This window comes from Entelurus aequoreus, linkage group LG22, assembly GCF_033978785.1.
Source record: "Entelurus aequoreus isolate RoL-2023_Sb linkage group LG22, RoL_Eaeq_v1.1, whole genome shotgun sequence".
NCBI classification, from domain to species: Eukaryota; Metazoa; Chordata; class Actinopteri; order Syngnathiformes; family Syngnathidae; genus Entelurus; species Entelurus aequoreus.
Genome location: NC_084752.1, coordinates 36,099,805 through 36,123,777, shown reverse-complemented (window position 1 = coordinate 36,123,777; position 23,973 = coordinate 36,099,805). Strand labels below are relative to the sequence as shown.

The following is a 23,973-nucleotide window of genomic DNA, read 5'->3' as shown; positions in this document are numbered from 1 at the left end:
ACTCGTGTGTGTGTGTGTGTGTGTGTGTGTGTGTGTGTGTGTGTGTGTGTGTGTGTGTGTGTGTGTGTGTGTGTGTGTGTGTGTGTGTGTGTGTGTAGATGTTGTTTACGAGGATCAACAGCAGTCTGAAGATGCATCTGAAGAAGCAGCTGGCTCGACTCTGCGTCATCAATGACGGAGGACCGCAGCACGGGTAACCAGACTCCCCGAACCCTTTCAAAATAAGAGCATGAAGAGGTGTGTGGTGCGTGCAGGCTGGTGGGGGTGGACGTGGCCTTCTACTCAGAGAACATGCAGGCGCTGAAGAACCTGGAGCGTTTGGACCTCAACATGGCCGACATCTGGGAGCACAAGAGGTGATGTCCGGGAACCTTTTTGGCGTGAACAAGATGGCGTCCTGCTGCTGCCTCTGACCATGTGACCCAAACAGGAAGTTGTTTTGGACTCCCTGTCGCCGACTCCCAAAGAAGGTAGTAGGTTGTCACATGATGCTGTCGCCATGACGACACAGGAAGCGCGGCAACTTTTTTATTGAGGTTTTTAAAGTGAAAAGTGGACCAAGGTGACGTCTCAGGAAAACCTTTTTTTCCCCTCTAAACCTCAAAAACTTGATTCAGTCAGCTGACGTCACTGTGCCTCTCCCTCCAGTGCGTGCGTGCATGGGTGTGTGCGTGTGCGTGCGTGTGTGCGCGTGCGTGCGTACACAAATAAAAGCAGAATGAAGAAGTCGTGGTTTTCGTTTCACTTCCTGCAAAGATTTCACAATAAGAGCCAGGGGAAGCTGTTTATTGAGGGTGAGCTGATGTCTCCTCAGTGGTCCAGGATGCGCAGGTTCCCTGACACGATCTTGTTCTCCAGCATGGCGCCGGAGGGAATGTCGATGCGCTCGCCGTGGTTGGCGATGATGATGACGGTTCCCTGGCGGCGACATCGTCACTTGGTGCACAGCAGCCAGACAACGCTGAGCGCTTACCTTCAGCGACACGTTCTTCCCGAAGGTGACGTCGCCCGACACGGTCAGGTGGTCCAGCTCCAGCATGTCTGGGATGCTGTCCAGACGCGCCAGGAACTCTTGAACCTGAGGGCCACACGCCATGACCACCAAGGTAGCACACCAGCTAAGTGTCTCAATTGGTGCACTACTTAGTTGTTTAGAGCATAAGTGTGTACTTAGTCTTTTTAGTGCATACTTGGTCGTTTAGGGCTTAAGTGTGCACTTAGTCTTTTTAGTGCATACTTAGTTGTTTAGAGCATAAGTGTGCACTTAGTGTTTATAGTGCATACTCATTTTTTTAGGGCACAAGTGTACTTACCTAGTTTTTAGGGCACAAATGTGTACATAGTCTTTTTAGTGCATACATATTTTTTTAGGGTAGGAGTGTGTACTTAGTCTTTTTAGTGCATACTTAGTTGTTCAGAGTATAAGTGTATTCTTAGTCTTTTTAGTGCATACTTGGTCGTTTAGGGCTTAAGTGTGCACTTAGTGTTTATAGTGCATACTCATTTTTTAGGGCATAAGTGTACTTACATAGTTGTTAGGGCATAAATGTGTTTAGTGCATGCTTATTTTTTTTAGGGCATAAGTGTGCACTTAGTCTTTTAAGTGCATACTTAGTTTTTTTGGGGTGAAAGTGCATACTTAATCTTTTAAATGCAAAAGAGCATACCTAGAGTTTACAGTTTTTGCAGTACAAAAGTGCGTACAAAGTCTTTTAGTGCATACTTAGTTTACTGTACTGCATTTGAGTATACTTGTCGGTGTGAACACAATTGAGCACTCAGATGACTATGTACACAAGTGCACCGATCGAGACACAGCCCAAAATGTTAATTAGCACATGAGCTAAGTGTTATGCTGCATCTCAGTTGGTGCACTTAGACTCTTTAGTGCATACTTAGCCTTTTAAAGGCAAAAGTGCATACTTAGTTTTTGCAGTGCAAAAGAACATACATAGTTTTTTAGTGCATACGTGTATTTAAAGGCCTACTGAAATGATTTTTTTTAATTTAAACGGGGATAGCAGACCCATTCTATGTGTCATACTTGATCATTTCGCGATATTGCCATATTTTTGCTGAAAAGATTTAGTAGAGAACATCGACGATAAAGTTGCAACTTTTGGTCGCTGATAAAAAAAGCCTTGACTGTACTGGAAGTAGCGTGACGTCACAGGTTGAAAGCCTCCTCACATTTCCCCATTGTTTACACCAGCAGCGAGAGCGATTCGGACCGAGAAAGCGACGATTACCCCATTAATTTGAGCGAGGATGAAAGATTTGTGGATGAGGAACGTGAGAGTGAAGGACTAGAGTGCAGTGCAGGACGTATCTTTTTTCGCTCTGACCGTAACTTACGTACAAGGGTTTCCACACTTTCTCCTTTTTCTATTGTGGATCACGGATTTGTATTTTAAACCACCTCGGATACTATATCCTCTTGAAAATGAGAGTCGAGAACGCGAAATGGACATTCACAGTGACTTTTATCTCCACGACAATACATCGGCGAAGCACTTTAGCTACGGAGCTAACGTGTTAGCACATCGGGCTTAAATGCAGATAGAAACAAAAGAAATAAACCCCTGACTGGAAGGATAGACAGAAAATCAACAATACTATTAAACCATGGACCTGTAACTACACGGTTAATGCTTTCCAGCCTGGCGAAGCTTAACAATGATGTTGCTAACGACGCCGCTGTTGCTAACTTAGCAACAGGACCTCTACAGAGCTATGCTAAAAACATTAGCTATCCATCTACGCCAGCCAGCCCTCATCTGCTCGTCAACACCCGTGCTCACCTGTGTTCCAGCGATCGACGGAGCGACGATCATAGATGCGGTCGGCGGCCCGGAGACGGAGGAAGTCAAGGTGAGGTCGGCGGTTAGCGCGTCTGCTATCCATCTTGTTGTGTTGCTGTAGTCCGCCGCTAATACACCGATCCACCTACAACTTTCTTCTTTGCAATCTTCATTGTTCATTAAACAAATTGCAAAAGATTCACCAACACAGATGTCCAGAATACTGTGGAATTTTGAGATGAAAACAGAGCTTTTTTGTATTGGATTCAATGGTGTCCCAATACTTCCGTTTCAACGATTGACGTCACGCGCATACGTCATCATACATAGACGTTTTCAACCGGAAGTTTAGCGGGAAATTTAAAATTGCACTTTATAAGTTAACCCGGCCGTATTGGCATGTGTTGCAATGTTAAGATTTCATCATTGATATATCAACTATCAGACTGCGTGGCCTTTAGCCTACTGAAAGCCACTACTACCGACCACGCAGTCTGATAGTTTATATATCAATGATGAAATCTTAACATTGCAACACATGCCAATACGGCCGAGTTAACTTATAAAGTGCAATTTTAAATTTCCCGCCACACTTCCGGTTGAAAAAGCCTTCGAAGGATGACGTATGCGTGTGACGTAGCCCGAGGAACAGAGGTATGCCTTCTCCATTGAATACAATACAAAAAAGCTCTGTTTTCATTTCATAATTCCACAGTATTCTGGACATCTGTGTTGGTGAATCTTTTGCAATTTGTTTAATGAACAATGGAGGCTGCAAAGAAGAACGTTGTAGGTGGCTGTAGCAACACAAGGACCACTTACTCGGATAGCAGACGCCTAGCCGATGCTAGCAGACGCCTAGCCGACCCACCGCACGGATGATCTGGTGAAGTCCTTCGTCGCGCCGTCAATCGCTGTAACGCAGGTGAGCATGGGTGTTGCTGAGCAAAGCAGATGAGGGCTGGCTGGCGTAGGTGGAGCGCTAATGTTTTTATCATAGCTCTGTGAGCTCCGGTTGCTAAGTTAGCCTTAGCGTCGTTAGCAACAGCATTGTTAAGCTTTGCCAGGCTGAGATCTATTAACCGTGTAGTTACATGTCCATGGTTTAATAGTATTGTTGATCTTCTGTCTATCCTTCCAGTCAGGGATTTATTTATTTTGTTTCTATCTGCATTTGAGACAGATGCTATCACGTTAGCTCATGCTAAAGATGCTAAAGAGCTTCGTTGATGTATTGTCGTGGAGATAAAAGGCACTGTAATGTCCATTTCGCGTTCTCGACTCTCATTTTCAAGAGGATATAGTATCCGAGGTGGTTTAAAATACAAATCCGTGATCCACAATAGAAAAAGGAGAAAGTGTGGAATCCAATGAGTCAGCTTGTACCTAAGTTACGGTCAGAGCGAAAAAAAATATGTATTTCACTGCATTCTAGTCCTTCACTCTAACGTTCCTCGTCCACGAATCTTTCATCCTCGCTCAAATTAATGGGGTAATCGTCGCTTTCACGGTCCGAATAGCTCTAGCTGCGTTGAAAACAATAGGAAAATATGAGGGAGTGAACAACTGACAACGTCACGCTACTTCCGGTAGGGGCAAGGTTTTTTTTTATCAGAGACCAAAATTTGCGAACTTTATTGACGTTGTTCTATACTAAATCCTTTCAGCAAAAATATGGCAATATCGCAAAATGATCAAGTATGACACATAGAATGGATCTGCTATCCCCGTTTAAATAAAACAAATTCATTTCAGTAGGCCTTTAATCCTTTTTGTGCATACTAAGTTTTTCAGCCTTTAAGTTTTGACATATGAGCATACTTGTCAGTATGAACACACTTATGCACTCAAGTGCACAAATTGGGACACAACTCAGTATACTAATTAGCAAATGAGCTAAGTCTTGATGTGCTAGTTAGCGAATAAGCTAAGTGTTAGCATCCAAGTTAGCGAATGAGTGATCTAAGTTCTAGCGTGCTATGAGCTAAATGTTCGTGTGCTAGTTAGCAAATGAGCTAAGTGTTAGCATGCTAGTTAGCGAATGAGCTAAGAGTTAGCGTGCTAGTTAGCGAATGAGCTAAGTGTTAGCGTGCTAGTTAGTGAATGAGCTAAGTGTTAGCATGCTAGTTAGCAAATGAGCTAAGCTTTTCACTTTGCGAATGAGCTAAGTGTTAGTGTGCTAGTTAGCGAATGAGCTAAGTGCTAGCATGCTAGTTAGCGAATAAGCTAAGTGTTAGCATCCAAATGAGCGATTTAAGTTCTAGCGTGCTAGTTAGCAAATGAGCTAAGTGTTAGCGTGCTAGTTAGCAAATGAGCTAAGTGTTAGCGTGCTAGTTAGCGAATGAGCTAAGTTAGCGTGCTAGTTAGCAAATGAGCTAAGTCTTAGCGTGCTAGTTAGCGAATGATATAAGTGTTAGCGTGCTAGTTAGTGAATGAGCTAAGTGTTAGCATGCTAGTTAGCAAATGAGCTAAGCTTTTCACTTTGCGAATGAGCTAAGTGTTAGTGTGCTAGTTAGCGAATGAGCTAAGTGTTAGCATCCAAGTTAGCAAACGAGCGATCTAAGTTCTAGCGTGCTATGAGCTAAATGTTCGTGTGCTAGTTAGCAAATGAGCTAAGTGTTAGCGTGCTAGTTAGCAAATGAGCTAAGTGTTAACGTGCTAGTTAGCGAATGAGCTAAGTGTTAGCGTGCTAGTTAGCGAATGAGCTAAGTGTGCTAGTTAGCAAATGAGCTAAGTGTTAGTGTGCTAGTTAGTGAATGAGCTAAGTGTTACTGTGCTAGTTAGCAAATGAGCTAAGTGTTAGCGTGCTAATTAGCAAATGAGCTAAGCTATTCACTTTGCAAATGAGCCAAGTGTTAGTGTGCTAGTTAGGGAATGAGCTAAGTGTTAGCATGCTAGTTAGCGAATGAGCTAAGTGTTAGTGTGCATGTTACCTTGGTGAAGCAGCTTCCTAACTTGATGTGCGGTGTGGTGAGGAACTCGCGCTGGCGGCTCATAGTGAGCGAGCCGGCGTCCAGGCTGTACAGGTTGGACATGACCAGCAGGAGGTCGGACGAGGTCTTGACGGGCAGGAAGCGGCTGCGAGGCACGTTAACGCCCATGGCGTTCTTGAAGCTCTTGATGGCGGCGCCCACCGCCGTCTCCAGCTGGATGACGTTCAGGCCGCCGTCCAGCGTCTGCGGAAGAGCGGCAAGTGATGCCACGGCGGCTGTGCGGGCGAGGGGGCGTGTCTGACCTTGGGGTTGACGATGATCTCCATGTCCATGGCTTGGTCGCTGTGGAGACGCTTGATGGCGGCCAGCGAGATCCATAGGTTGTTGGTGTTGAAGATCTTGAACTTGCTGACAGACTTGAACTCGTCCACGTGGGCTTTGGGCACCTGGGCGATCTCCAGCAGCCTCAGGTGGTCTTCGTACTGGATCAGCGTGCCGCCCTGCTCGCCACCACACGGCCGTCAGAACGCCACAGGGCAGGGCGCCAATGGCGAGGAGAGCGACGGGTTACCTTGACGTCGGCGCGCGTCTTGTCGGTGACCTCCATGATGAAGTCACAGCGGCGCTCGGGGGGCTGGCTGATGAGCTGGTGCAGGATGAAGAGGTCCACGGTGGCGCCCAGGTTGTCGATGTTGGACACGAAGATGTACTCCTTGCCCGCCGCCAGCAGCTCATCCAGGAGACCACAGTTGGCCAGGCTGGTGTAGATGTCGCCGTGACCCGGTGGGTACCACGCCTCCACATTCTCCCCGCCCAGCGCCAGGCTCTTGGCGATGGGCAGCAGCGACTCCTTGTTGATGCGCGGGTACCTGCCAGGTGTGCACATCATCATCACCTGCAGCTAGCACGCCCTCTAGTGGTCCAACATGCACATCATCATCATCACCTGCAGCTAGCATGCCCTCTAGTGGTCCAACATGCACATCATCATCATCACCTGCAGCTAGCACGCCCTCTAGTGGTCCAACATGCACATCATCATCATCACCTGCAGCTAGCACGCCCTCTAGTGGTCCAACATGCACATCATCACCTGCAGCTAGCACGCCCTCTAGTGGTCCAACATGCACATCATCATCATCACCTGCAGCTAGCACGCCCTCTAGTGGACCATCATCATCATCACCTGCAGACAGCACGCCCTCTAGTGGTCCAACATGCACATCATCATCGTCACCTGCAGCTAGCACGCCCTCTAGTGGACCATCATCATCATCACCTGCAGCTAGCACGCCCTCTAGTGGACCATCATCATCATCACTTGCAGACAGCACGCCCTCTAGTGGTCCAACATGCACATCATCATCATCACCTGCAGCTAGCACGCCCTCTAGTGGACTATCATCATCATCACCTGCAGACAGCACGCCCTCTAGTGGTCCAACATGCACATCATCATCATCACCTGCAGACAGCACGCCCTCTAGTGGTCCAACATGCACATCATCATCATCACCTGCAGCTAGCACGCCCTCTAGTGGTCCAACATGCACATCATCATCATCACCTGCAGCTAGCATGCCCTCTAGTGGTCCAACATGCACATCATCATCATCATCATCACCTGCAGCTAGCATGCCCTCTAGTGGTCCAACATGCACATCATCATCATCACCTGCAGCTAGCACGCCCTCTAGTGGTCCAACATGCACATCATCATCATCACCTGCAGCTAGCACGCCCTCTAGTGGTCCAACATGCACATCATCATCATCACCTGCAGCTAGCACGCCCTCTAGTGGTCCAACATGCACATCATCATCATCACCTGCAGCTAGCACGCCCTCTAGTGGACCATCATCATCATCACCTGCAGACAGCACGCCCTCTAGTGGTCCAACATGCACATCATCATCGTCACCTGCAGCTAGCACGCCCTCTAGTGGACCATCATCATCATCACCTGCAGCTAGCACACCCTCTAGTGGACCATCATCCTCATCACTTGCAGACAGCACGCCCTCTAGTGGTCCAACATGCACATCATCATCATCACCTGCAGCTAGCACGCCCTCTAGTGGACTATCATCATCATCACCTGCAGACAGCACGCCCTCTAGTGGTCCAACATGCACATCATCATCATCACCTGCAGACAGCACGCCCTCTAGTGGTCCAACATGCACATCATCATCATCACCTGCAGACAGCACGCCCTCTAGTGGTCCAACATGCACATCATCATCATCACCTGCAGCTAGCACGCACTCTAGTGGTCCAACATGCACATCATCATCATCACCTGCAGCTAGCACGCCCTCTAGTGGTCCAACATGCACATCATCATCATCATCACCTGCAGCTAGCACGCCCTCTAGTCGTCCAACATGCACATAATCATCATCACCTGCAGACAGCACGCCCTCTAGTGGTCCAACATGAACATAATCATCATCACCTGCAGCTAGCACGCCCTCTAGTGGTCCAACATGCACATCATCATCATCACCTGCAGACAGCACGCCCTCTAGTGGTCCAAAATGCACATCATCATCATCACCTGCAGACAGCACGCCCTCTAGTGGTCCACCTGCAGCTACTACGCCCTCTAGTGGTCCAACATGCATATCATCATCATCACCTGCAGCTAGCACGCCCTCTAGTGGTCCAACATGCATATCATCATCATCACCTGCAGCTAGCACGCCCTCTAGTGGTCCAACATGAACATCATCATCATCACCTGCAGACAGCACGCCCTCTAGTGGTCCAACATGCACATCATCATCATCACCTGCAGCTAGCACGCCCTCTAGTGGTCCAACATGCACATCATCATCATCACCTGCAGCTAGTACACCCTCTAGTGGTCCAACATGCATATCATCATCATCACCTGCAGCTAGCACGCCCTCTAGTGGTCCAACATGCACATCATCATCATCATCATCACCTGCAGCTAGCACGCCCTCTAGTGGTCCAACATGCACATCATCATCATCACCTGCAGCTAGCACGCCCTCTAGTGGTCCAACATGCACATCATCATCATCATCATCATCACCTGCAGCTAGCACGCCCTCTAGTGGTCCAACATGCACATCATCATCATCACCTGCAGCTAGCACGCCCTCTAGTGGGCCAACATGCACATAATCATCATCACCTGCAGCTAGCACGCCCTCTAGTGGTCCAACATGCACATCATCATCATCACCTGCAGCTAGTACGCCCTCTAGTGGTCCAACATGCACATAATCATCATCACCTGCAGACAGCACGCCCTCTAGTGGTCCAACATGCACATCATCATCATCACTTGCAGACAGCACGCCCTCTAGTGGTCCAACATGCACATCATCATCATCACCTGCAGCTAGCACGCCCTCTAGTGGACTATCATCATCATCACCTGCAGACAGCACGCCCTCTAGTGGTCCAACATGCACATCATCATCATCACCTGCAGACAGCACGCCCTCTAGTGGTCCAACATGCACATCATCATCATCATCACCTGCAGCTAGCACGCCCTCTAGTGGTCCAACATGCACATCATCATCACCTGCAGCTAGTACGCCCTCTAGTGGTCCAACATGCACATAATCATCATCACCTGCAGACAGCACGCCCTCTAGTGGTCCAACATGAACATAATCATCATCACCTGCAGCTAGCACGCCCTCTAGTGGTCCAACATGCACATCATCATCATCACCTGCAGACAGCACGCCCTCTAGTGGTCCAAAATGCACATCATCATCATCACCTGCAGACAGCACGCCCTCTAGTGGTCCAACATGCACATCATCATCATCACCTGCAGCTAGCACGCCCTCTAGTGGTCCAACATGCACATCATCATCATCACCTGCAGCTAGCACGCCCTCTAGTGGTCCAACATGCACATCATCATCATCATCATCACCTGCAGCTAGCACGCCCTCTAGTGGTCCAACATGCACATCATCATCATCACCTGCAGCTAGCACGCCCTCTAGTGGTCCAACATGCACATCATCATCATCATCATCATCACCTGCAGCTAGCACGCCCTCTAGTGGTCCAACATGCACATCATCATCATCACCTGCAGCTAGCACGCCCTCTAGTGGGCCAACATGCACATAATCATCATCACCTGCAGCTAGCACGCCCTCTAGTGGTTCAACATGCACATCATCATCATCACCTGCAGCTAGTACGCCCTCTAGTGGTCCAACATGCACATAATCATCATCACCTGCAGACAGCACGCCCTCTAGTGGTCCAACATGCACATCATCATCATCACCTGCAGCTAGTACGCCCTCTAGTGGTCCAACATGCATATCATCATCATCACCTGCAGCTAGCACGCCCTCTAGTGGTCCAACATGCATATCATCATCATCACCTGCAGCTAGCACGCCCTCTAGTGGTCCAACATGAACATCATCATCATCACCTGCAGACAGCACACCCTCTAGTGGTCCAACATGCACATCATCATCATCACCTGCAGCTAGCACGCCCTCTAGTGGTCCAACATGCACATCATCATCATCACCTGCAGCTAGTACGCCCTCTAGTGGTCCAACATGCATATCATCATCATCACCTGCAGCTAGCACGCCCTCTAGTGGTCCAACATGCACATCATCATCATCACCTGCAGCTAGCACGCCCTCTAGTGGTCCAACATGCACATCATCATCATCACCTGCAGACAGCACGCCCTCTAGTGGTCCAACATGCACATCATCATCATCATCACCTGCAGCTAGCACGCCCTCTAGTGGTCCAACATGCACATCATCATCATCATCACCTGCAGCTAGCACGCCCTCTAGTGGTCCAACATGCACATCATCATCATCACCTGCAGCTAGCACGCCCTCTAGTGGGCCAACATGCACATAATCATCATCACCTGCAGCTAGCACGCCCTCTAGTGGTCCAACATGCACATCATCATCATCACCTGCAGCTAGCACGCCCTCTAGTGGTCCAACATGCACATCATCATCACCTGCAGCTAGTACGCCCTCTAGTGGTCCAACATGCACATAATCATCATCACCTGCAGACAGCACGCCCTCTAGTGGTCCAACATGCACATCATCATCATCACCTGCAGCTAGTACGCCCTCTAGTGGTCCAACATGCATATCATCATCATCACCTGCAGCTAGCACGCCCTCTAGTGGTCCAACATGCACATCATCATCATCACCTGCAGCTAGCACGCCCTCTAGTGGTCCAACATGCACATCATCATCATCACCTGCAGCTAGCACGCCCTCTAGTGGTCCAACATGCACATAATCATCATCACCTGCAGACAGCACGCCCTCTAGTGGTCCAACATGCACATCATCATCATCACCTGCAGCTAGCACGCCCTCTAGTGGACCATCATCATCATCACCTGCAGACAGCACGCCCTCTAGTGGTCCAACATGCACATCATCATCATCACCTGCAGCTAGCACGCCCTCTAGTGGACCATCATCATCATCACCTGCAGCTAGCACGCCCTCTAGTGGACCATCATCATCATCACCTTCAGACAGCACGCCCTCTAGTGGTCCAACATGCACATCATCATCATCCCCTGCAGCTAGCACGCCCTCTAGTGGACCATCATCATCATCACCTGCAGCTAGCACGCCCTCTAGTGGTCCAACATGCACATCATCATCATCACCTGCAGACAGCACGCCCTCTAGTGGTCCTACATGCACATCATCATCACCTGCAGCTAGCACGCCCTCTAGTGGTCCAACATGCACATCATCATCATCACCTGCAGACAGCACGCCCTCTAGTGGTCCAACATGCACATCATCATCATCACCTGCAGCTAGCACGCCCTCTAGTGGTCCAACATGCACATCATCATCATCACCTGCAGCTAGCACGCCCTCTAGTGGTCCAACATGCACATCATCATCATCACCTGCAGCTAGCACGCCCTCTAGTGGTCCAACATGCACATCATCATCATCACCTGCAGCTAGCACGCCCTCTAGTGGTCCAACATGCACATCATCATCATCACCTGCAGACAGCACGCCCTCTAGTGGTCCAACATGCACATCATCATCATCACCTGCAGCTAGCACGCCCTCTAGTGGACCATCATCATCATCACCTGCAGACAGCACGCCCTCTAGTGGTCCAACATGCACATCATCATCATCACCTGCAGCTAGCACGCCCTCTAGTGGACCATCATCATCATCACCTGCAGCTAGCACGCCCTCTAGTGGACCATCATCATCATCACCTGCAGACAGCACGCCCTCTAGTGGTCCAACATGCACATCATCATCATCCCCTGCAGCTAGCACGCCCTCTAGTGGACCATCATCATCATCACCTGCAGCTAGCACGCCCTCTAGTGGACCATCATCATCATCACCTGCAGCTAGCACGCCCTCTAGTGGACCATCATCATCATCACCTGCAGACAGCACGCCCTCTAGTGGTCCAACATGCACATCATCATCATCCCCTGCAGCTAGCACGCCCTCTAGTGGACCATCATCATCATCACCTGCAGCTAGCACGCCCTCTAGTGGACCATCATCATCATCACCTGCAGACAGCACGCCCTCTAGTGGTCCAACATGCACATCATCATCATCATCACCTGCAGACAGCACGCCCTCTAGTGGTCCAACATGCACATCATCATCACCTGCAGCTAGCACGCCCTCTAGTGGTCCAACATGCACATCATCATCATCACCTGCAGACAGCACGCCCTTTAGTGGTCCAACATGCACATCATCATCATCACCTGCAGACAGCACGCCCTTTAGTGGTCCAACATGCACATCATCATCATCACCTGCAGCTAGCACGCCCTCTAGTGGTCCAACATGCACATCATCATCATCACCTGCAGACAGCACGCCCTTTAGTGGTCCAACATGCACATCATCATCATCACCTGCAGACAGCACGCCCTCTAGTGGTCCAACATGCACATCATCATCATCACCTGCAGCTAGCACGCCCTCTAGTGGTCCAACATGCACATCATCATCATCACCTGCAGACAGCACGCCCTCTAGTGGTCCAACATGCACATCATCATCATCACCTGCAGACAGCACGCCCTTTAGTGGTCCAACATGCACATCATCATCATCACCTGCAGACAGCACGCCCTCTAGTGGTCCAACATGCACATCATCATCATCACCTGCAGCTAGCACGCCCTCTAGTGGTCCAACATGCACATCATCATCATCCCCTGCAGCTAGCACGCCCTCTAGTGGACCATCATCATCATCACCTGCAGCTAGCACGCCCTCTAGTGGACCATCATCATCATCACCTGCAGACAGCACGCCCTCTAGTGGTCCAACATGCACATCATCATCATCATCACCTGCAGACAGCACGCCCTCTAGTGGTCCAACATGCACATCATCATCACCTGCAGCTAGCACGCCCTCTAGTGGTCCAACATGCACATCATCATCATCACCTGCAGACAGCACGCCCTTTAGTGGTCCAACATGCACATCATCATCATCACCTGCAGACAGCACGCCCTTTAGTGGTCCAACATGCACATCATCATCATCACCTGCAGCTAGCACGCCCTCTAGTGGTCCAACATGCACATCATCATCATCACCTGCAGACAGCACGCCCTTTAGTGGTCCAACATGCACATCATCATCATCACCTGCAGACAGCACGCCCTCTAGTGGTCCAACATGCACATCATCATCATCACCTGCAGCTAGCACGCCCTCTAGTGGTCCAACATGCACATCATCATCATCACCTGCAGACAGCACGCCCTTTAGTGGTCCAACATGCACATCATCATCATCACCTGCAGCTAGCACGCCCTCTAGTGGTCCAACATGCACATCATCATCATCACCTGCAGACAGCACGCCCTTTAGTGGTCCAACATGCACATCATCATCATCACCTGCAGACAGCACGCCCTCTAGTGGTCCAACATGCACATCATCATCATCACCTGCAGCTAGCACGCCCTCTAGTGGTCCAACATGCACATCATCATCATCACCTGCAGCTAGCACGCCCTCTAGTGGTCACATGTTTCATTGTTAGAATTTTAGACTGTTTATTAAGGTGTTACTAATACTTTTTAAGTGATTAGTGTTTATTAACGTGTAATTAAGGTGCTACTATTATACTTTTTTAAAGTTATTAGTGTTGAACATGTATTTAAGGTGTTACTATTTCACTTTTTAAGTTAGTGTTTATTAACGTGTAACTATTATACTTTTGAAGTTATTAGTGTTTTTTAACGTGTAATTAAGGTGTTACTATTATACTTTTAAGTTGTTAGTGGTTATTCACGTGTAATTAAGGTGTTACTAATATACTTTTTAAGTTATTAGTGTCTATTAACATGTAATTAAAGGCCTACTAAAATGAATTTTTTTTTATTTAAACGGGGATAGCAGATCCATTCTATGTGTCATACTTGATCATTTTGCGATATTGCCATATTTTTGCTGAAAGGATTTAGTATAGAACAACGTCGATAAAGTTCGCAACTTTTGGTCTCTGATAAAAAAAACCTTGCCCCTACCGGAAGTAGCCTGACGTTGTCAGTTGTTCACTCCCTCATATTTTCCTATTGTTTTCAACGCAGCTAGAGCTATTCGGACCATTACCCCATTAATTTGAGCGAGGATGAAAGATTCGTGGACGAGGAACGTTAGAGTGAAGGACTAGAATGCAGTGAAATACATATTTTTTTTCGCTCTGACCGTAATTTAGGTACAAGCTGGCTCATTGGATTCCACACTCTCTCCTTTTTCTATTGTGGGTCACGGATTTGTATTTTAACCACCTCGGATACTATATCCTCTTGAAAATGAGAGTCGAGAACGCGAAATGGACATTCACAGTGACTTGTATCTCCACGACAATACATCGACGAAGCTCATTAGCATTAGCTACGAGCTAACGTGATAGCATCTGTCTCAAATGCAGATAGAAACAAAATAAATAAATCCCTGACTGGAAGGATAGACAGAAGATCGACAATAGTATTAAACCATGTACATGTAACTACACGGTTAATAGATCTCAGCCTGGCAAAGCTTAACAATGCTGTTGCTAACGACGCTAAGGCTAACTTAGCAACCGGAGCTCACAGAGCTATGATAAAAACATTAGCGCTCCACCTACGCCAGCCAGCCCTCATCTGCCCAGCTCATCAACACCCGTGCTCACCTGCGTTCCAGCGATTGACGGCGCGAATAAGGACTTCACCCGATCATCCGTGCGGTGGCCGGTTAGCATCGGCTAGCGCGTCTGCTATCCAAGTGAGTAATCCTTGTTGTGTTGCTACAGCCGCCGCTATACACCGATCCCATCTACAACGTTCTTCTTTGCAGCCTCCATTGTTCATTAAACAAATTGCAAAAGATTCACCAACACAGATGTCCAGAATACTGTGGAATTATGAAATGAAAACAGAGCTTTTTTGTATTGTATCCAATGGGGTACCAATACTTCCGGTTCAATGATTGACGTCACGCGCATACTCATCCTCCGAAGGCTTTTTCAATCGGAAGTGTGGCGGGAATTTTAAAATTGCACTTTATAAGTTAACCCAGCCGTATTGGCATGTGTTGCAATGTTAAGATTTCATCATTGATATATAAACTATCAGACTGTGTGGTCGGTAGTAGTGGCTTTCAGTAGGCCTTCAAGGTGTTACTATTGTACGTTCTAAGTGATTAGTATTTATTAACGTGTAATTAAGGTATTACTGTTATACTTTTTAAAGTTATTAGTGTTTAACATGTATTTAAAGTGTTACTATTACACTTTTTAAGTTAGTGTTTATTAACGTGTTACTATTATACTTTTGAAGTTATTAGTGTTTATTAACGTGTAATTAAGGTGTTACTATTATACTTTTAAGTTATTAGTGTTTAGTAACGTGTAATTAAGGTGTTACTATTATACTTTTAAGTTGTTAGTGGTTATTCACGTGTAATTAAGGTGTTACTAATACCGTTTAGGTTATTAGTGTCTATTAACGTGTAATTAAGGTGTTACTGTTATACTTTTTAAAGTTATTAGTGTTTAACATGTATTTAAGGTGTTACTATTACACTTTTTAAGTTAGTGTTTATTAATTTGTTACTGTTATACTTTTGAAGTTATTAGTGTTTATTAACGTGTAATTAAGGTGTTACTACTATACTTTTTAAGTTATTAGTGTGGATCACCCCCTAGGAAGTGAGGGGAGCGGATGGGTCAAATGCAGAGGACAAATTTCACCACACCTAGTGTGTGTGTGACAATCATTGCTACCTTAACTTAACTTAACGTGTAATTAAGGTGTTACTATTACACTTTTAAGTTATTAGTGTTTATTAACGTGTAATTAAGATGTTACTATTACACTTTTTAAGTTATGTGTGTATTAACATGTAATTAAGGTGTTACTATATACTATTTGAAGTAATTAGTGTTCATTAATGTGTAATTAAGGTGTTATCAATCATAGCTACACCCCAATAATGACCAAATCTCCCCAAACTTGATTGAATTTTGTTCCAACTATTGTACTTTTGAAGTTATTTGTGTTAATTATAGTTAGTAACATCAAATCTAAACTAGTTAGACCAAAACTTTCTGCAGCACAAACAAATGGGACAAATTTGGTGAGATTTTGCATCTAACGATTAATAACACGTTTATTACACATTAATAACAAAACCATAAAGTGTTAATAGACCAACAATGTATGCAGCACAACCATTTGGGACTGGTTTTGTCAAGAATATTACAACGTTATGAACATAAAAACTATGAAAGATGAATCAGTGGTTCTCAAACTGTGGCTCCATCTAGTGGTACATCGAAGAATCGCTTCATGAAATATTCAAACACAGTGTTACTCTTCAAACTGTGTGTCATGTTACAGGGGGCAAAATAGAAAATGTACTAGTTAAATAAAACCTCTGCCTTGTTTTTAATGAATACTTAGGTCTACTACACTACTGTACTTTAATGTTGTCATTATGGTGGTACTTGATGAATACTTAGGTCTACTACACTACTGTATTTAATGTTGTCATTATGGTGGTACTTGATGAATACTTAGGTTTACTACACTACTGTATTTAATGTTGTCATTATGGTGGTACTTGATGAATACTTAGGTCTACTACACTACTGTACTTTAATGTTGTCATTATGGTGGTAATTGATGAATACTTAGGTCTACTACACTACTGTATTTAATGTTGTCATTATGGTGGTACTTGATGAATACTTAGGTCTACTACACTACTGTATTTTAATGTTGTCATTATGGTGGTACTTGATGAATACTTAGGTCTACTACACTACTGTACTTTAATGTTGTCATTATGGTGGTACTTGATGAATACTTAGGTCTACTACACTCCTGTATTTTAATGTTGTCATTATGGTGGTACTTGATGAATACTTAGGTCTACTACACTACTGTATTTAATGTTGTCATTATGGTGGTACTTGATGAATACTTAGGTCTACTACACTCCTGTATTTAATGTTGTCATTATGGTGGTACTTGATGAATACTTAGGTCTACTACACTACTGTATTTTAATGTTGTCATTATGGTGGTACTTGATGAATACTTAGGTCTACTACACTACTGTATTTAATGTTGTCATTATGGTGGTACTTGATGAATACTTAGGTCTACTACACTACTGTATTTTAATGTTGTCATTATGGTGGTACTTGATGAATACTTAGGTCTACTACACTACTGTACTTTAATGTTGTCATTATGGTGGTACTTGATGAATACTTAGGTCTACTACACTCCTGTATTTTAATGTTGTCATTATGGTGGTACTTGATGAATACTTAGGTCTACTACACTACTGTATTTAATGTTGTCATTATGGTGGTACTTGATGAATACTTAGGTCTACTACACTCCTGTATTTAATGTTGTCATTATGGTGGTACTTGATGAATACTTAGGTCTACTACACTACTGTATTTTAATGTTGTCATTATGGTGGTACTTGATGAATACTTAGGTCTACTACACTACTGTATTTAATGTTGTCATTATGGTGGTACTTGATGAATACTTAGGTCTACTACACTACTGTATTTTAATGTTGTCATTATGGTGGTACTTGATGAATACTTAGGTCTACTACACTACTGTATTTAATGTTGTCATTGTGGTGGTACTTGATGAATACTTAGGTCTACTACACTACTGTATTTTAATGTTGTCATTATGGAGGTACTTGATGAATACTTAGGTCTACTACACTACTGTATTTTAATGTTGTCATTATGGTGGTACTTGATGAATACTTAGGTCTACTACACTACTGTATTTAATGTTGTCATTATGGTGGTACTTGATGAATACTTAGGTCTACTACACTACTGTATTTTAATGTTGTCATTATGGTGGTACTTGATGAATACTTAGATCTACTACACTACTGTATTTAATGTTGTCATTATGGTGGTACTTGATGAATACTTAGGTCTACTACACTACTGTATTTAATGTTGTCATTATGGTGGTACTTGATGAATACTTAGGTCTACTACACTACTGTACTTGAATGTTGTCATGATGGTGGTACTTGATGAATACTTAGGTCTACTACACTACTGTATTTTAATGTTGTCATTATGGTGGTACTTGATGAATACTTAGGTCTACTACACTACTGTATTTTAATGTTGTCATTATGGTGGTACTTGATGAATACTTAGGTCTACTACACTACTGTATTTTAATGTTGTCATTATGGTGGTACTTGATGAATACTTAGGTCTACTACACTACTGTATTTAATGTTGTCATTATGGTGGTACTTGATGAATACTTAGGTCTACTACACTACTGTATTTTAATGTTGTCATTATGGTGGTACTTGATGAATACTTAGATCTACTACACTACTGTATTTTAATGTTGTCATTATGGTGGTACTTGATGAATACTTAGGTCTACTACACTACTGTACTTGAATGTTGTCATGATGGTGGTACTTGATGAATACTTAGGTCTACTACACTACTGTATTTAATGTTGTCATTATGGTGGTACTTGATGAATACTTAGGTCTACTACACTACTGTATTTTAATGTTGTCATTATGGTGGTACTTGATGAATACTTAGGTCTACTACACTACTGTATTTAATGTTGTCATTATGGTGGTACTTGATGAATACTTAGGTCTACTACACTACTGTATTTAATGTTGTCATGATGGTGGTACTTGATGAATACTTAGGTCTACTACTACCTGCTCTGGTTGAAGGTGTGGATCTTGATGCGACGATGTTTGTACTTCTGCAGGATCTTCTTGGTCTCCTGGTCTGTGTTGAAGGAGTTCATGAGCACCAAAGGAACGTCGGCCTTGAAGCTTTTGTTCAAGTGCTGACATCGGCAGAAGAAGAAGAGGTGAGGCAGGTGTTTGGAGGCGGGGCCACAGCGGCCGTTACCTCAATCTGCTGCACGGTGAGATCCAGGAAGGTGTTCTCGTTGCGGACGCTGATGAGACTCTTGGGACCCTTGCAGCCCATGCTGGTGCCCAGGCCGCCATTCAGCTTGAGCACCGCCAGCTTGTTGAGGCTGGCGGCGATGTCGTCCGGGAGACCCCTGGCCTTGATCTTCTCGTACGCTTGGATCTGTCAATCAAACATCCTCACCTCAGGGGGGGGCGGAGCTACCTACGACAACACGCGGACACATTTGTTTGCGCTGAACCTTGGCCTGGTTCAAACATGGCCGACGCAGGGGGGGTGGGCGGGGGGCGGGGCTCGTCCCTGCAAACCAGCAGGTGTCCTAAGGTCACATGTCCGAAAATCAACATGGCACCGCTATTCTTGGCCGTGGCCTTTAGTGGGCGCCGCTATTCTGGGAAGGTGTGCGTGATTTAAAGAGAGGGTACAACCTTCCTGATGATGTTCCTTCTGAGCAACATGAAGACGTCCATACTTGCCAACCCTCCCGATTTTCCCGGGACACTCCTGAATTTCAGTGCCCCTCCTGAAAGTCTCCCGGGGCAACCATTCTCCCAAATTTCTCCTGATTTCCACCCGGACAACAATATTGGGGGCGTGCCTTGAAATCACTGCTTTTAACGTCCTCTACAACCTGTCGTCACGTCTGCTTTTCATCAATACAAACAGCGTGCCGGCCCAGTCACATAATATATGCGGCTTTTCCACACGCTTAAGTGAATGCAAGGCATACTTGGTCAACAGCCATACAGGTCACACTGAGGGTATTCCGTATAAACAACTTTAACACTGTTACAAATATGCGCCACACTGTGAACCCACGCCAAACAAGAATGACAAACACATTTCGTGATAACATCTGCGCCGTAACACAACAGAACAAATACCCAGAATCCCTTGCAGCACTAACTCTTCCGGGACGCTACAATATACACCCCCCGCTACCACCAAACCCCAATTCGGAGGTCTCAAGGTTGGCAAGTATGAAGACGTCTCATTCTACTTCCTGTTTCGTCGCTTAAATGTCATTTAAGCCTCAATGGAGTTGTTTGATTTACCGTATTTTTCGGAGTATAAGTCGCACCGGGCGAAAATGCATAATAAATAAGGGAAAAAAACATATATAAGTCGCACTGGAGTATAAGTCGCATTTTTGGGGTAAATGTATTTGATAAAAGCCAACACCAAGAATAGACATTTGAAAGGCAATTTAAAATGTCTAAAGAATAGTGAACAACAGGCTGAATAAGTGTACGTTATATGAGGCATAAATAACCAACTGGTATGTTAACGTAACATATTATGGTAAGAGTCATTCAAATAACTATAACATATAGAACATGCTATACGTTTTTTTTATAAATGGTTGATTTATATAGGCTAGTAAGGTAAAGTTTTGTAGCTGACAAGTTTCGGCTATCTTGCTTCTGCAGCCTTCCTCAGAGGTGTCACGTGATGTTAGTGTGACGTCACCTGTGACGTGTTATATGGATTGTTCCATCCCACCTGAAGTGGTGGATCAAAGAGGCGGTTGAAATCAGGAAGCGGGCCCCAAAGACTGTCAACAGGGACGAGGGAGCCTACCAACTATCCCACACCCGGGACACAGTCCTGCAGGGCCACCCCCGGCCGTTTGGTGGACATCCGGACGACAGGGGGCGCCCCGCCCTACCCCCGACGCACACCAGGGGACACCGCCATCCCGCCACTTCAGGTGGGATGGAACAATCCATATAACACGTCACAGGTGACGTCACACTAACATCACGTGACACCTCTGAGGAAGGCTGCAGAAGCAAGATAGCCGAAACTTGTCAGGTACAAAACTTGACCTTACTAGCCTATATAAATCAACCATTTATAAATACACATTAGTAGGCTAAATGAACCTCTTTAACATATGCTATACGTTTACCAAACAATCTGTCACTCCTAATCGCTAAATCCCATGAAATCTTATACGTCTAGTCCAAGGGTCACCAACCTTTTTGAAAGCAAGAGCTACTTCTTGGGTACTGATTAATGCGAAGGGCTACCAGTTTGATACACACTTAAATAAATTGCCAGAAATAGCCAATTTGCTCAATTTACCTTTAACTCTGTCATTATTAATAATTAATGATATTTACACTTAATTGAATGGTTTAAAAGAGGAGAAAACACGAAAAAAATGCTAATTAAATTTTGAAATATAGTTCATCTTCAATTTCGACTCTTTAAAATTCAAAATTCAACCGAAAAAAAGAAGAGAAAAACTAGTTAATTCGAATCTTTTTAAAAAAAATTAAAAGAATTTATGGGACATCATTAGTAATTTTTCCTGATTAAGATTAATTTTACAATTTTAATGACATATTTTAAATAGGATAAAATCCAATCTACACTTTGTTAGAATATATAACAAATTGGACCAAGCTATATTTCTAACAAAGACAAATCATTATTTCTTCTAGATTTTCCAGAACAAAAATTTTAAAAGAAATTCAAAAGACTTTGAAATAAGATTTAAATTTGATTCTACAGATTTTCTAGATTTGCCAGAATAATTTTTTTGAATTTTAATCATAAGTTTGAAGAAATATTTCACAAATATTCTTTGTCGAAAAAACAGAAGCTAAAATGAAGAATTAAATTAAAATGTATTTATTATTCTTTACAATAAAAAAAAATAGGTTTACTTGAACATTGATTTACATTGTCAGGAAAGAAGAGGAGGGAATTTAAAAGGTAAAAAGGTATATGTGTTTAAAAATCCTAAAATCATTTTTAAGGTTGTATTTTTTCTCTAAAATTGTCTTTCTGAAAGTTATAAGAAGCAAAGTAAAAAAAATAATGAATTTATTTAAACAAGTGAAGACCAAGTCTTTAAAATATTTTCTTGGATTTTCAAATTCTATTTGAGTTTTGTCTCTCTTAGAATTAAAAATGTCGGGCAAAGCGAGACCAGCTTGCTAGTAAATAAATACAATTTAAAAAAATAGAGGCAGCTCACTGGTAAGTGCTGCTATTTGAGCTATTTTTAGAACAGGCCAGCGGGCTACTCATCTGGTCCTTACGGGCTACCTGGTGCCCGCGGGCACCGCGTTGGTGACCCCTGGTCTAGTCTCTTACGTGAATGAGATAAATAATATTATTTGATATTTTACGCTAATGTGTTAATAATTTCACACATAAGTCGCTCCAAACTATGAAAAAAACTGCGACTTATAGTCCGAAAAATATAAATTTATTGCTCTTTTGTTCACTTTTGTAGCTGTGTGTAGAAGCGGCGCCGCTGGTTGCACCAGCGCTGTGCCCTTTGATGTTTTCATCTTTCCCCCTCCCTTTCAGTCACGGCGGTACTCACGGCGTCCTCTGGCGGCCGGCTGATTTTGGCCCAGTCCACGGCGGGACCTTTGACCTGCAGGAAGGCGTTGAAGAGCCTCTTGAAGCCCTCAAAGTCTTTCCTGCAGCGCTGCAACGAAACATTTCTTAGGGACTTCCTGTTCCAGCGAGCCTAACCTCTGACCCTCCCTTCTTCCAGGGGCCCACCTGGGCCTCGGCGTCGCCGGCGGTGGCGAGCAGCTCCTCCAGCTCGCGCTGCATGGACTCCTGGTGCTGCTGCCGCAGTTTCTCCTGGAACTCCGTCATGGCTCCTCGGCTCAGGTCTGCACACAAACACGCGGCGCGTTGGAGTGGCGGACGCCGCCGTTAGGAAATCGCACAAAAAAACCCCAACTCACCCGCCACCGTCAGAGACATGGCGTCGCCGCTCACTAAGCACGCAGAGTCAGGCAACAAAGCTCTCCCTCCTCATCCTCAGCAAAGGTCACAGATTGACAGCTTGGACCCAAACATTCCATAAGCCCCGCCCACAAGCCTCACCGCCAATCACAACAGTGTGTGTGTGTGGTACAAATATACGTCATTACACGTCAATCGATTGTTTACCAGCACAGCAACGTCATCAAACTTGTCTAAGAGAAAAGCAGTAGGAAGAAGCCAAGCTTATTCGATCCTTTTATATGCTTATACTCATTTTACGCCACACATATAGGTATTAAAAATCACTTCAGTTTATTCTCAAATATAACGGAAGTGTTGTTCTGGGCAGTCAATCAGAGGTCACCCTCCTCATGACGTCATTGTACTAACGACAACACTTCATAATAAAAGTAATTTATTACAAAATGACATATTTTTCTACAAGTCAGTTGATTTTGCGTTTTGTGTTTGACAGCGTGACCTTTAAATTGGCACGTCGGGCTCAAAGAGTCAGAAGTTAAGCAGGAAGATAAGTTGAACTTTTAAATAAGAGTAACTTGGGTTATTGATGAAAGACGTCAATAAACGTCAATGTTCACTGGGAAGTGCTCACCTGAAGACGCAGGACGGACTTCGAACGCCAACACGGACTTTGAGGGTCCTAAAGTTCACTTGCAAAGTCCACAAGTTGACCGAAATGGACCAAACGTCACCATCCTCTTTTAGCTAGCTCGTTAGCATCCGGGACATGACACCGCCCCGCCCCCTCCGTGACGTACGACTGAGCGGGAGCACTGATTGGTCCGACGCACCTGTCGATCACGAAATGCCGCGACAAGCCAAAACAAGACTGAAGTCAGAGTAAACTTTTGTGATTAGCAAACACAATTATAAATTAAAATTAAAAAAGTAAATCATTGAAAACATATTTAAATGAATACCTAAGTATGTAGTTAGTTTTGTAAAGTATATTAATGATGTTT

General features: G+C 44.8%; 2 protein-coding genes across 4 annotated transcripts in view; one reads left to right on the top strand and one right to left on the bottom strand.

The window, feature by feature from the left end:
• The window catches only part of vps54 (VPS54 subunit of GARP complex), a 64,931-nt gene extending 64,208 nt beyond the window's left edge, over nt 1-723 (top strand). Inside the window, exons 23-24 of one of the 2 annotated variants that reach the window (XM_062033039.1) lie at nt 99-193; nt 255-723. In XM_062033039.1, the coding sequence (XP_061889023.1) occupies nt 99-193; nt 255-360 (201 nt within the window). In that variant the 3' untranslated portion in view covers nt 361-723. The remainder of the gene's footprint in view (nt 1-98; nt 194-254) is intronic. The other variant, XM_062033040.1, reaches the window with a different exon arrangement.
• Nucleotides 724-727: 4 nt separating this feature from the next.
• LOC133639598 (UTP--glucose-1-phosphate uridylyltransferase-like) lies at nt 728-23,746 on the bottom strand. Of its 2 annotated transcripts, none has more exons than XM_062033042.1 (10): nt 23,604-23,746; nt 22,778-22,893; nt 22,593-22,700; nt 19,226-19,411; nt 19,027-19,160; nt 6,306-6,603; nt 6,037-6,234; nt 5,735-5,977; nt 974-1,078; nt 728-918 (listed from the first exon to the last, which is right to left on the bottom strand). In XM_062033042.1, exons 2-10 carry the CDS (start codon nt 22,874-22,876, stop codon nt 811-813), a joined length of 1,479 nt encoding a protein of 492 aa, XP_061889026.1. In that variant the 5' UTR covers nt 22,877-22,893; nt 23,604-23,746; the 3' UTR covers nt 728-810. The 2 variants fall into 2 exon arrangements, with proteins under 2 accessions (XP_061889026.1, XP_061889025.1); XM_062033041.1 differs by lacking the exon at nt 23,604-23,746 and adding an exon at nt 22,969-23,102.
• Nucleotides 23,747-23,973: the final 227 nt, after the last annotated feature.